This window comes from Phacochoerus africanus, chromosome 15 (genome assembly GCF_016906955.1).
Source record: "Phacochoerus africanus isolate WHEZ1 chromosome 15, ROS_Pafr_v1, whole genome shotgun sequence".
In the NCBI taxonomy this organism is placed as follows: Eukaryota; Metazoa; Chordata; class Mammalia; order Artiodactyla; family Suidae; genus Phacochoerus; species Phacochoerus africanus.
In genome coordinates, this window is record NC_062558.1 from 139211984 (window position 1) to 139224858 (window position 12875).

General features: G+C 52.9%; 1 protein-coding gene across 11 annotated transcripts in view; it reads right to left on the reverse strand.

Annotated features, from left to right (window-relative positions):
* EBF3 (EBF transcription factor 3) overlaps positions 1-11244 on the reverse strand; it is a 115943-nt gene extending 104699 nt beyond the window's left edge. For 10 of the 11 annotated variants that reach the window (XM_047760677.1, XM_047760675.1, XM_047760674.1 and 7 more), the window contains exons 1-6: positions 11020-11226; positions 10764-10920; positions 10328-10391; positions 9564-9619; positions 6354-6427; positions 4611-4679 (exon numbers count right to left, since the gene is read on the reverse strand). In XM_047760677.1, coding sequence (XP_047616633.1) covers positions 4611-4679; positions 6354-6427; positions 9564-9619; positions 10328-10391; positions 10764-10920; positions 11020-11153 — 554 coding nt within the window. In that variant the 5' untranslated portion in view covers positions 11154-11226. Of the gene's footprint in view, positions 1-4610; positions 4680-6353; positions 6428-9563; positions 9620-10327; positions 10392-10763; positions 10921-11019 lie in introns of all 11 variants that reach the window. The other variant, XM_047760679.1, reaches the window with a different exon arrangement.
* Positions 11245-12875: the final 1631 nt, after the last annotated feature.

Sequence of the window (12875 nt, forward strand, 5' to 3'; positions counted from 1 at the left end):
ATCGTTTGGAAATATAGCTAATAAAAAATATAATGAGTGTTCAGCAAAATCGGCATTAGGCCCAAATTACATGATATTAATACTTGAACAGGTGCAGAAAGGCGCTTTAAATGAGGTAAATGAATAAAATGTCCCAGAGCACAACTGTGTGTGCTGACAAAAAGTCAATGCCATGAATAATTCAGCGAGGAGGATTGCCAGCAAAGGTCGGCTCTCTTTGACCTTTGTGACAGGAAGTGAAAGGAAACACTGTTGACTAAAAAAAAAAAAAAAAGAAAGAAAGAAAGAAAAAGAAAAAGAACGAAGGAACACCTCCACTCGGGCTCCGGCTCCCCTTCTGCCATCACTTGAAAGGTGTAAACTTAAAACTCTTAAATGAACCAAAGGAGGCTCTGGAGGGGCTGGCGGCCTAAACCTGTGGATGGTTAGCGCATCGAACTAAAGGCAATGTGAAATCGCAGACAATGAAAGGTTAAGTCAATAATATCTTCCTACAACCCAGTGTCAATTATGTATAAAAAAATCTGAGGTCAGCTGAAAAGTATTTTCAGAGCCCACAGGGTTGAAATTTTGTAACAGCTGTTAAATATGACAAAACTCCACACACACCCCCCCCCCCCAAACTAAAGCTATTCCAAACTCTGTATGAAAGAAAATGGGATAAACAGATGTCTGGCTTCCAGACAGGAAAGTAGGACAGACTTGGAATGATAAGTCTCCCAAACTCTGAGCCCAGTGCCAGATTTACGGGGGAAGGGGCACTGCCTGCCACAGAGATGCCAGCGAGCAGGGCGCCCGAGACGGTGCCATCTGGACCCGCCCCGCCGAGCGTGCCCCCGCGCTGCCCCGGAGCACGCAGCGTGCGACCCGGCCCCTCTGGGCGGTCACGTCACCCGGCTCCCGCCACCTCCAGTCTGCAACAGTTGGACCCTGCAGCTCTGGTCCGGGGAGGCCCAGCACGGAAGGGGAGGTAAGAGCCGTACCTTCCCGGGCAAGTGCAGAGGCCCGAGGAAACACCGGGATGGCACGGGAGGAGGGCGAGAGGCTGAGTGTGGTTTTGGTTTATAGCAGCTACACCAACATCCTGTAATCATTTACAGCCCTTGGAATGTACGGGTGAAACAGGAGAGATTTATCTGTTCATAGTTGGGATGTGTGGACAATGGGTGTTCCTAATGAAGACCATCTGCTTTGTGTTTTCCCAGAAAACATTAGTCCATGAGGAAAACGATACTCCCATCCTTTCCAGAAACACCCTCAAAAATCATGCACATCCCCATACGCACGGATACGTACACAGACGGGGCTGTGTGTACACGGGTGTGTGTTCCCACACCCGTGTGTGTGGTGTGTGCCCTGCGCACACGTACGTACTGTGTGGCTGTGCATGCACACATGTGCCCGCGCGTGCACCCACCCACGTGTGCCCCTGCCCTCCCTGCATCTGGCTCTCCGCGGGTCCCCCCCATCTCACCCAGATGCGGGCTCCCGTCGTGCGTCTTTACTGACCACGAGGTTTCTTCCCCAGGGCTCCGTTTCTCCTTTACCCCCATCAGTGGCTGTATTATTTTAAACATGCCCTGCTAGGATTATATCTGTGACACTACACCCCCAAAAATGGCACTGTTTTATGGCGAAGAAAACAGTTAGCAAAAGTGAAAGCTTCCCCATCAATGAAAAGGGTTTCGTGATGCAAAAAACACCCTCACTTTCCTCCCTGTTTTTACTGAGGGGTCTCCCCACGCTGCTCGTGAGGATTTAAGGCTCTTCTGAAAGAGAATGAAACGGAACTGCGTCATTAATTGACTTAGGGCATCAGGGTGTGTAGAACATGCCATCTCCCTGCCAGAACGGGGAGCCTACTTCTCCGCTCTCATAACGCAGAAAAGCAGCCTCGGCGCGCGGAAGAGGCGCCGGGTGGGTTACAACAGATGTGGGCCCATTGATCTCAATTCAGGTTGGAGTGATTGGTTTATATCCTCGGGACAAATATGCCTTATCTGGTCAGAACCTACTAACTGTATCCAAAGGCCACAAGGAGCCGGCAAAGCACATTGTATATAATTCTTTTTTAAGCCAACCAACCAAGTGATGACATTGCTGATGGGGGCCTGTAGACTGACTCACCAGTCCGATGGGATATTTCATTCTGCAACACTCAGGAGGAAACACGGGCTCGGAACCCACACAGGCAACTAATTTTAGGAGGCAACACACACACACACACACACACACACACGAGAAATGATTGCCATTATGAAATGGAAACACATCTCAGTTGAGAAGGGCTGCTTTTCTCGGAAGAGAGGCCCTCCTATGGGTCTTTTCCTTTCTCTGATGAACACAACTTGCCCTAGTGAACACCAAGCTCTTCATTTTCTCCCCCTAGAAATGCACCTTAAGCTGGAGACTGCGCCAATACCGCAATCATTTCACAAAGATTTACATCAAGCGACAACATGCAAATAGTATTTGTCATGATAAGTGACAGCTCGCTTAAGAATGCTAAAAATGTACCTGCTATTTGTCATTACATAAAACCATCCTTACCTTAAAATCCCTAACATGGAAGGTGATTAAAATTCCTATAAAATTGTCATATCTTTGAATTTAGAAGCAGAACAGGTTTTTCATCAATAATTAAGACCTCCAAAGCATTTATGCCTGGCGTAAATGGAGCTGCAATCCTCCTTATTCAAATAAACTTGGTAAACCCATTAACCAAATGTTTTCACATTTTTCGCCTCCTCTCATGCTTCTAGAATATCAAATGATCACCCCCTTCTCTTAGGTTAGCGAGGCGTCAGTAATCTTAGCACATATTTTAATTAACCAAATAGAAGAGCATGTTCACTCGGACAAGCCGGATACATTTCTGCATATCTAAGGAAGACGTTTCCCATCGTGTGATAAAAATTAGTATTAAAAGTTCTTCAGTACCAAGACAGGCAGCACAGGATTGAATGCTACCCAAACCAAAAGTGATCGGGAAGGGAAGGGCGCATCCAAAATGTTAGCCGAGTCCACGGGGCTCCTTCATCGCTGTGCCAGGCTAAAAACCTCATGACTTAAAAACAAGTCATCTTTTTAAATGCATAAGGAGCACAAGTGGAAGACAATCCCAAAGAGGAAACACTTTACAATCCCACGCTAGGAGCACACCCGCAAGGCCTTTTCAACCATCCTACACCCAGACAAGATTCCAGGAGCGGCTCAAACACTTTCAGCCAATCAAAATAATAATAATAATAATAATAGATTCAGTTGCGAGACAACAATCCAAGGCCATATACTTTCCACAGCCACAACACTAAAGGCAAATATAATTATATTGATTTTTGTAGTTCAAGTCCTATAAAGTGTTGAACTTGTTCTCAATTGCCTGAGTGACGGCCACAACTGGTCAACCCTATTTGATTACTAATAAGAGAGCTGTCCCTTCTGTCAGATACCGAACATTCTCCACTAAGCAAACAGCTATTCCAGCTAGTTAAACATTAGCATTGCTCTCCACTGGTGGCACATATTTCTTTAGGCTTAACTCATAGAGTTTTCCGGGTTTAATTTTTCAGACACTGGACAGCAAAGTTCATGATCAAAAGATAACTTTGTAATGAAAGCTGCTGAAATTCAACCCCTCTTCAAAACAGTCTGAACCTCTGCTTCACAAAACTGGTGTCATATGTACACATCTAACATTTATTCGGCTTGGGTACCAATTTCAAAATCTGCAGTCAATCACACACTAGGCCTTTTGCTGTTACCCATTGTTAGGACGGAGAAAATCTTCCTCTCCCCCAGGTCACGGAAACCCCAGCGATTTGGGTGATTTGGGTGAGGGCTGGGAGAGGAGGGTGGGGGTGTTTTTGTTGTTGCTAGGAAAGCAATGCCAAGTGCATATTAGCACTATTAGGACTAATGATTAGTATCTTTAAAGGATGCAACGTTGCCAAAGGAAGATGATAAGCAGCAAGATGAAGAGCAGCAAATGTAAAGAATGCATACAGCTAATCTAGTTATGGAAATTAATGTTGGAAAATGTAACCAGCATGTGTAATTAGTTTCAATTATAACAACTTTGGTTTGTTAGTTACATATTTGCTACTTGACATAAAACGACAGCCACAATTGGAAAAAAATTAGGAGACATTTTGCAACTAATTGAGAGCAGATTAAATTCATTCTAACACTGGGCAACAATTAGGACCGGAACACCACCCAAGACTCAACTTCAGCTATCATCCGAGATAAAAATAATGCAAAAATGAAATACTTGTTAACAAATTAGCAAAAAGCACTTTATGACATATCTCTGGGTTTAAAGCCAGAAACTCTCTAGGCATAAAGCGCTCCTCACAGTGAGAGCAGTGGCAGATGAAACTGCTTCCCTTGACAACTCACAAGCAATTACTGAATCCCCACAGAGCGAGGCACCAGGTTTCCAAGTCAACCCACCTGTGCACGATAACACACGCGGACAACAAATGGTGCCACGCACGAGATGAGCTCAACACCAGACTCACAAACAGGGAGCAACCGGAACCCAAGCCAGGCGACGGGTTTTGTTGCTGCTGCGGTTTTGTTTTGAAAAATAAAGAAGTCATCCTTACCTGTCAATGATCACAGGGTCTGAGGGTGTTTCATTTCTATTGCCACAACTCTTCTTGTCACAGCACCGGCTGTGGAATAATGGTAAACAGTGGTTTTAATACACATTTCAGCCTCTTATGTTCGACTTGCAATTTTTTTGTTTTTTTTTTTTTGAAGTCTGACAGTAAAGCGGTTGGAGTCAAGAAAATAAGTTATCCTACCAAGGCAGCGTGGCACGTTTAAACCCAGTGCGTTCACGTGCTCTGCCGCTCAACTCGTGATGTAACTTTCTACCAGAAGGAGCAAAGTTGGGCTTAGCACTGGAGGCTAGGAGGGTGACGGAGCTACTACTGAAATTGTGATGCTAAAATATGGAAAACGTTGCCCGTGTTTGTCTTTGCAATGAACTGAGGAGAAGGGGAAGCAGGAGGCTTGGGAATAACTTTTCACAGCTTCAGCTTTTGTTTACCTCTAATTGTCAAGCTGTTATTTCTGGAAAAGATGCAAGATGCCACCTTCAACCAATATTTCTTTGGGGCATTTATTAATTATAACCACAAAAGCATGCATCAATCTATCAGAAACTTCTATTGTTCCTTCTTTAAGCCTACCTTAACTCCGTTATTGAAACTTTAATTAAAGCAGAAATGAAACAAAAATGTTATGCTTCTTGCATTTTAAAAAAGCATACTTGTATAATGGTTACATGTCTAAATTAGCTAAATTAACACCATATGGTAGGCAAAGTATATAAAGCCTTTTAAAGCTGACAGCTAAAGTGATTAAAGAAAGTCTACAGTCTTCCACTTAGAGCTTAAATCACATCTGTGCGCTTTCTATGTTAATTGCAGTACATGCAGAAGTGGATAATAAAGAAATTCCACTTTATTGGTTGTAATTTATATTTATTACCTGATATGAGAAAAAGTCAGCTTTTGTATATTAGTGCTGTAACAATATGTCTGCTCAGAAATGGCATTTAGGCAACAGGCACCGTAGCCAGGCAGAGTATGCCCCTCAGAGTCCGCGGCCTGCTACTGTAGCCTGCAAGCCTGCAAAGCAGGTCCTTATTATTCCTTGCAACTATATTTCACATGCCGCACATACAAAGTCAATGATGCATTTTTATTTGCCATGTAGGGGTGAAACTCTCGTGGTAGTTAGGAAAAAAAAACAGGTGGGAAATTGCTCTTCTGACAGAGATCTCAAGATACGTGCACGCTACCTAACAACAATATGAACGATGCATCGCTGCTCTGGGGAAGAGGTTAACTGACAGAATCACAATCCAATTCTCACATACTCGAGCTCTATAATAAGTACAAAAGAGTTTCCTTTTTATCAATATCAGACAATTGTATATCTCAGGATGCGAGCGCTTGGGAGGGAAGTAGTAAAATGATTCCCACTGATCTCTTGACTCCTCCGGCATCGCGGACAGATGCATCACCCAGGACCTGTTTTCATTTTTGACTACACAGCAGCGACACGGCCAACATATTAATCCGCTCTGCTGAGCAGCCGGTCGCGTTGATCACCGGGGCGGGAGGGGGGGCGGTGTGTGTAAGGGGCGGGGGGGGGGGGGGGAGGCGGGATGAGACCCGGCTCCTCCGTGGCCGGCCTGCGGCCGCGGGCCGATTACATTTCAATCGATGCCTTTCCCGAAGTTGGGCGGGGTGGCGGCGCCTGGACGCGGCGTCCTTTGTAGACGCAGCTGGCGCCGAGGCCGCCCGCGCCCCCGCTGCCCGCCGCCCGCCGCTCACCTGCACATGATCTCGTGGGTCAGCAGCACGCGGCACATCTCCGGGTTCTTGTCCTGGCCCTCGTAGACGATGGCCTGCGCGGGGGACAAGCAGAGGCGGGGTTACGCGGTGCCCGCGGCTTTGGCGCCCGGTCGCCCCGGGCGCTGCAGGCCTTGCGGGCTGCAGGTGCGCGGCGGGCGAGGGGAGGCGTCCCAGGCCACCCTCCCAGCGGGGTCAGCCGGAGCCTGGCTAGGCCGAGGCGGCCTACCCTCCTGGGCGCCCGCCGGGCCTGCGCGGGGCCTTCTGCTTGGGAGGACGCCGGCCGCGCTCGGGCCAGGGCGAGGGCCGGGGAGAGAGGCCAAGGCCCGGGCGCAGGGAGCGAGGGGGCGCTGGCATCGACCCCAGTGCCCCAGCTCCCCCAGCTCCGGGCCCTCCCGCCTGCCCGCGCCGCCGCCGCTGCTGCTGCCGCTGCTGCCGCCGCCGCCGCCGCCGCCGGGCCGCGTCCTCGGGCCATTGTCTACACCGGATCCCAATCAGCGCATTAGGCGCGGCCGACCAGAACGAGCTAAGCCTGAAGCGGCGGGAGCCGCGCGGGCAGCGGTTTGCCTGGTGTCCAGAGCGGCGCCCTCCCTGCCCTGCGCTCTCGCCAGGCTCGGGCAAGTCGGGCGCCCGGCCGCTCCCCGCGTTCCAAGTCCCGGCGCCCGCGTGGGCCGCCCGCCCAGGCCCCGCCGCCGCCCGGAGCGCTCGGCCGCGACCCGGCTCCGCACGCGGCGGGCAGCCCTGAGGCCCGGGCACCGCAGCGGCACGTGGCCGCGCGGGGCCGGGCCTGGTGGGCGCCCCGCAGGCGTGCGGGGGGCCCCCGGGGAGCCCGGGCCCGCGCGGCCACGTGCTCCTTGCCGGATGATATTTGGAAAGAAAGTGCTAATGGCCAATCTGGTGTTTATTTTGAAACTGCTAACAATGATTTTTCTCGGGTAAAAAGGCAGTGTCTGCGCACACGCTCTGGTGGGTTTTGAGCAGAGGCTCCGCCAGATGGTGCGAAGCCCTAGGTGCGCTCACGGCCGCGCTCAGCCCGGCTCCGCCGCCGGGAACCCGGGCCCGGGGCCGCCCGCGCCGCCGCCCGCGCCTGCCCCACTGCGGCCTTGCAAAAAAAAAAAAAAGAAAAGAAAAGAAAAGAAAGAAAGAGAGAAAAAAGGAAAAAAGCCACTGGGGGATGGGCAGGGGGCGGGCGCCGGGAGCTGCAAGTTCCCCCACAGAAAATTCCGCAGAAGGGGGAGGGGAGTCCTCTCTCCGGCTCCCCCACCCCACCCCCGCAAATTATCTGGAAATTACTTCCAACCTCCTCGGGCACTGCTGACACTTTCCTCCACTTCCAGGCGGACAAAGCCCTTTCTCGGGAAAGCCCGGGGCTGCCCTCTGGGAAGAGGGAAGGGTTCCCTCCAGCCCCTGTCCCACTGCCTCCCTCCGGATCCGCTCGGAACCACGGAAGTGATGGCTGTCACCACAGGCCAACGGGCCGCCTGGGGCTCAGGGCGCGTGGCCGCGGCGCGCACCAGCACTTCTGAGAACGCGGCTTGTCCCTCGGATGGATCCCCGTATTTATATTTGATTTATTTTTTATTTTGTAGCACAAACAGAAATCCATAAACTGTCGGTTCAGCGCCATTGACTCTTTGATCAGTTACTGGGCTATTTCTTTCCTTTTTTTTTTCCCCCTCAATCCCCGTCAGTGAGAGGAGATTAAATGCCTTTATTTTCAGCCCTGTTTATACAGCAAAGGTGCAGGGATAAATGAACAATAAAAGTGCACTTAAAGCGAAGCCTCCTCCTCTCTGCAGAAACTCTGTGCCACCTACATCAGCCTCTTCCTTAGACTATGGTCATTTCCGAGAACATTTCACTCTTACATACAAAGGAAATAAAAGCACCCTGTCAACGTGCAGCCCAAGTTCCAGAGGCTTCCCTGAATCCGAATGAAATAATTACCGAAGGGCACACTGCCTCTGTCTTTGTCAGAAAGACGGTAGTTTACCTGTCAGATCTGTTTTACTCTGAGAGAAAACCACACTGTTTTTTCCCAATGCAGACATTAAAATCTAACACGCTTGTTGCCTAGGTTAAGGACAAACTTTTTACAAGCTAAGTAAAATCCGAAAACTCATTGCCGTGCAGAGAGTGGGCAGTGTGCACTGCTGGGCTGCGAGAAGCACGAGAGACTTTTTTACTCGGTTCACGATTCTTAGAGTTAGCATCAGAACTGAAGACACTACTTTCATTTCTGAGCATGAAGCTCCGTTTGCAAGTATATTGTAATCAATCGGGGCAGAGTGGATTGAATTCGCTTTGGATTTGCCCCTCTTCCAACACTATTGAAAGAAAATGGGGAAAAAAAAAATCCTTAAAACAACTCAACAACAACGCACCATCCCACACAAAACCAGCCAGAGACTGTACAATGTCAAAAAGCAGTGAAGCACTCTTCTGCACTTAATCACACAACTGATAGCCAATATTATCATCGGAAAAGTTGACCAAGACAGGTTAAATAATTTAATAAGGAACTGCTTGTAATTATGTTATTTACAAGGTATGACAGAGGGCGGAGAGGGACCAGCAGCTACCCCCAGAGCAATGGACGGGTGACCCCTGGAGCTCAGAGTTTGAATTATGGAGATGGGGGGCTGAGAGGTGAAGATGGGCTAGAGGAGGACAAGGTGACTTTTCACCCCAACACATTTAACTTTTAAATCCAGAGAAACGTCTCGTGTTACCAGACCATCACACTGGAGAGGAGGAAAAAATCAACTCATCAAGTCCAACTCAATGAGCTTTGGAAAGGAGTTAGTTGCCTTTGTTATGGGGGAAAAAAAAAATCAATGAAATGATTCCAAGCAGAGAGAGAAACATTTAAAAATATATAAGGGTGGGGGAGGGGGAGAGATCATGGCAATTTTCCGTCAAATATTAATTACCGTAATTAATTAAGACAGAATTTGATTCCAATCACAAGCCATTTAATAAAGCATCTATGTCCTGTTCTAATGACAACATAAACTATTTTACCAATCGCTTCATTTATTCCAATAAATATGGAATTCTCATTAGCATGTCAAGGAAACTAAATGGAAAACAAATACAGCAGATCCATTTGTCAGTCCCCTGGCCTCTGAAACCCAGGACAACCCCAGCTGAGCAGTGAAAACTAGTGTGTAGAGGCTTAAACTTTCTCACCTGTTTGGTCATTGAATCTATGAGCCGAACATACAGATCCTGCTCCGTTCTGACTCCTGCAAGAAACAGGGACAAATTCTCATCAGGATTTTAGCAAGGGCAAACGGGGGCACAGGAAGTCGGTAACTCAGGACTGCTGCCACCGTGATGCAGCAAAACTTAGGCAAGCCCTTTAAAAGGCAGGAAAGAGAAGCCCAATCGCTTCTCATTTGATTTTTTTTTTTCTTCTTCTTCTTTTAAGAACCTCCAGACTCTCCGGGTTTGCATGTAAAGATGCAAGAAATTTAGGTGGCTGAGAGCAGGCCTGGTTGCTGCCCTGGGTGGGCCCAAGGGCTGATTTATTTTTAAGAAACAGAAAGCAGCAAATGGAAACTAAGTGAGAGTCTGAACTCTTTCTAATGTCTCTCGAGGATTTTTTAGAAACTCCTGCACAGGAAGTAAGTTATGCTCGGTTTACAGAGCTACCCCCATCTCAATAATTAACATTAATTTGCAAAATTGAAAAAAGTCACTTAAAAGTGATGTTCTGCTGGCGCCCCGATCGATCCCCTTTTTACTTTCCACTTCAAGCCCGACCGGTTAATCATGTGAAGTGCCATCGACTTATTGATCGTTTATGTTTTGTTTTCCTTCTATGCCATGAGAAGATGTCGTGTTTACATCCATGTCATTTTAATCTCAAAATCTTTATGTCCTTTAACCACCTCGGAGAAGGAGAGCGAGCCCGGCGGGGCGGGCAGGCAGTGGCGGCAGCAGGCACTTACCGTTGCTGTACAGCAGCTGGAGTTTATAGTGGATGCCGTTGTTGGTTTTCTCGTTGTTGGGCTCCTGAAAGTAACGAGAAATAATTGCATTTAGTGCGATCGGTGTCCGGCGCGGCCACCGCACTCGGTCCCCGTCCACGACCGAGGCCCCTTGGCCTCACACATGGCAGGAATCCTAGCTCGGAGCAGCGCGGTGATGTCACTTTCCTGCTGGAAGCCCAGCGTTCTCCTCGCCCGGAGTCGGTCCGGGGGCGCAGAGAAGTTGCCCGGCCCTCGGCGGGCCCCGGCGGCCGCACGTGGCGGCGGCGGCGGCGGCGGCGGCGCCTGGCGGAGCGGTCCCCGCCGCCGAGGGGGGCACTCCGGGCCACCGCGCTTGGGCACCGCCTGCCTCCCACTTCTAGAAAGATGGAGGGTGTGATTGTATGTTTGCACTTACTTTCTCTTTCTCCACAAAGTCCACAAAAGCGGTCCTTTCAATCTCCACCGGCTGCCCCTGCCTGTCGTAGAGCGCCAGCACGAAGTGGAAGAAATTGGATTTCCGGAGGTTGGAAGGCGGCTGCTTCTCGAAGTGCGCCCGCGCCAGCCCCACGCCGCTGCGGGAGGAAAGAGACAGCGGCCCGGTGAGGAGCGCGGCGCCGGCCGGCTGCGGGGACCCGGTGGGGCCGGGGCGCGCGGGGGCGGCCGGTACGTACCTCTGGGCGGCCGTGTTGGCGTCCACCACCCCCGCCGTGTGCATCCACGAGCGCACCGGGTTCATGCCGCTGCCCAGCGGCTCCTCCTTCATGGTCGTCCCCCCGCGCGGAATATTCTCCTGAATCCCAAACATGAAAACTGGTGGCGGCGGCCGCAGCTCCCGGCCGACAGCGCTTCCGCGAGCAGCGGCGCTCGGGGCTCGGCGGCAGGCGGCTGCCCTGGCCGCGCTCGCCCTGCTCGGCGCCTGCGGTCCGGCCCGCCGCCGGCTTCAGCCCGTCCCGGGCAGGCGCGACATACACCGGCGGCTGGGCGCTCCGGACGGCCGGGGGCGCGGAGGCTGCTACACCGGCGGCGGCGGCGGCGGCGGCGGCGGCGGCGCTTCGGAGGAGCAGGACGCGGTGGCCGCGGCGGCGGTTGTTGTTGTTGTTGTTTGCAGGCGCGCTCAACGTGGTGTCATCCTAGCCAGGCGGCGTCCGCGGCTGCAGGACACTGCGGGATCGCCCGCTTCTGGCGCGGCCCGCCTGCTCCAAAGACAAATAAACGGGGCAGTGAGTGCCGCGGCGCAGTCCCGGGCGCAGGCGGGGCGCGGCGGGGCCTGGAGCGGCGCGCGCAGCGGACGGAGGCGCACAAAACTCAGCCCTCTCTCCCCGAGGAATGGACCCTTTCCCGGGAGCCAAAACTCGAAGCCCCCGGGAGCGGCGCTGTCAGAGGGTGACGTCGGGGGGCGGCGCCTGCGCCATATATGGGAGCGGCCGCCCCTCGCCGCGCCCCTCGCCGCCGCCGCCGCCGCCGCCGCGCTCGCCGACTGACTGCCTGACGGCGCCGCGAGCCGGCCCGAGCCCCGCGAGCCCCGCGAGCCCCGCCGCCGCCGAGCGCCACCGAGCGCCGCCGCCGCCCCCAGCCACGCGCCGCGGCTGCTCGCGCCCACCCGCAGCCAAGGAAGTTACGACTCGCCCAAATAAGTCTTGAAATGAAACAAACAACCAGTGCACACTTGAAGCTTGGTCCCCGTAATGCCTCCTCCTGCAATCAGCTACACAGTCAAAACACGGCGGGGAGAAAGGGGGAGAATGCCGAGGCGCCCCCAGTTGCCCAAATGCTTTGCAATAAATGCAAAGGGCCGCAGATCGCCCAGGGAAGGCCCAAAGGGAAAAGTGGGCAGAGGCAAGCAGGCCGCAGGAAGGGAGCTGGAGGGGCAAGGGACGCACTGGGGGGCCGGGGGCGGAGGGGGGCAGGGCTCCCCCGCCAAGGCGGGGCGCGCAGCTCAGCCTGCTTTCTAAGCAGACCTAAGGTTGCTGGGGGGGGCCGATATGCCCCAGTCTGGGCCTCGCCCGGCGCCGGTGTTTTCCGCCCCGGCAGAGGCCACTGAGTGTTGGGCTGGGGACCCACGTCGGAGGCGGCCTCTGCCAGCTGCTCTTTCCCTGTGGCCACGGGAGACCTGGTCCCCTGGCCTGTCCTTAGGCGCGGCGAGTGACAAAGAAGGCTCTGGGCTCTCTGGGCGTACAGGAAGCGCGCCCGGCCTCTCCGGCGACCTGGAGCCGGGTGTCCGGCTAAGCGCCCTGCGCGGTGGCCAGACCTCCCCGGCGCCAGCCGCTCTAAAAGCCGAGCGGACGCCGCGGGCGCCCGGGTCCTGCCCTCGGTGCCGCCGGGCCCGGGTGAGCGCGCGACGCGCGGCTTCCAGACCTGGTTTCGAGGAATCGGGAGGGCAGCGGGGCGCGGACTGCTTGTGGGCCCGGAGGCCCGGCTCCCGCAGCGGGGACGCGGCGCCCAGGCGCACTGCCCGCCCTAAGGACGACTGAGCGACAGGGAGCGGAGACCCAGGGGACGACAGGGAGCTGTCCCGGCACTTCCCTGC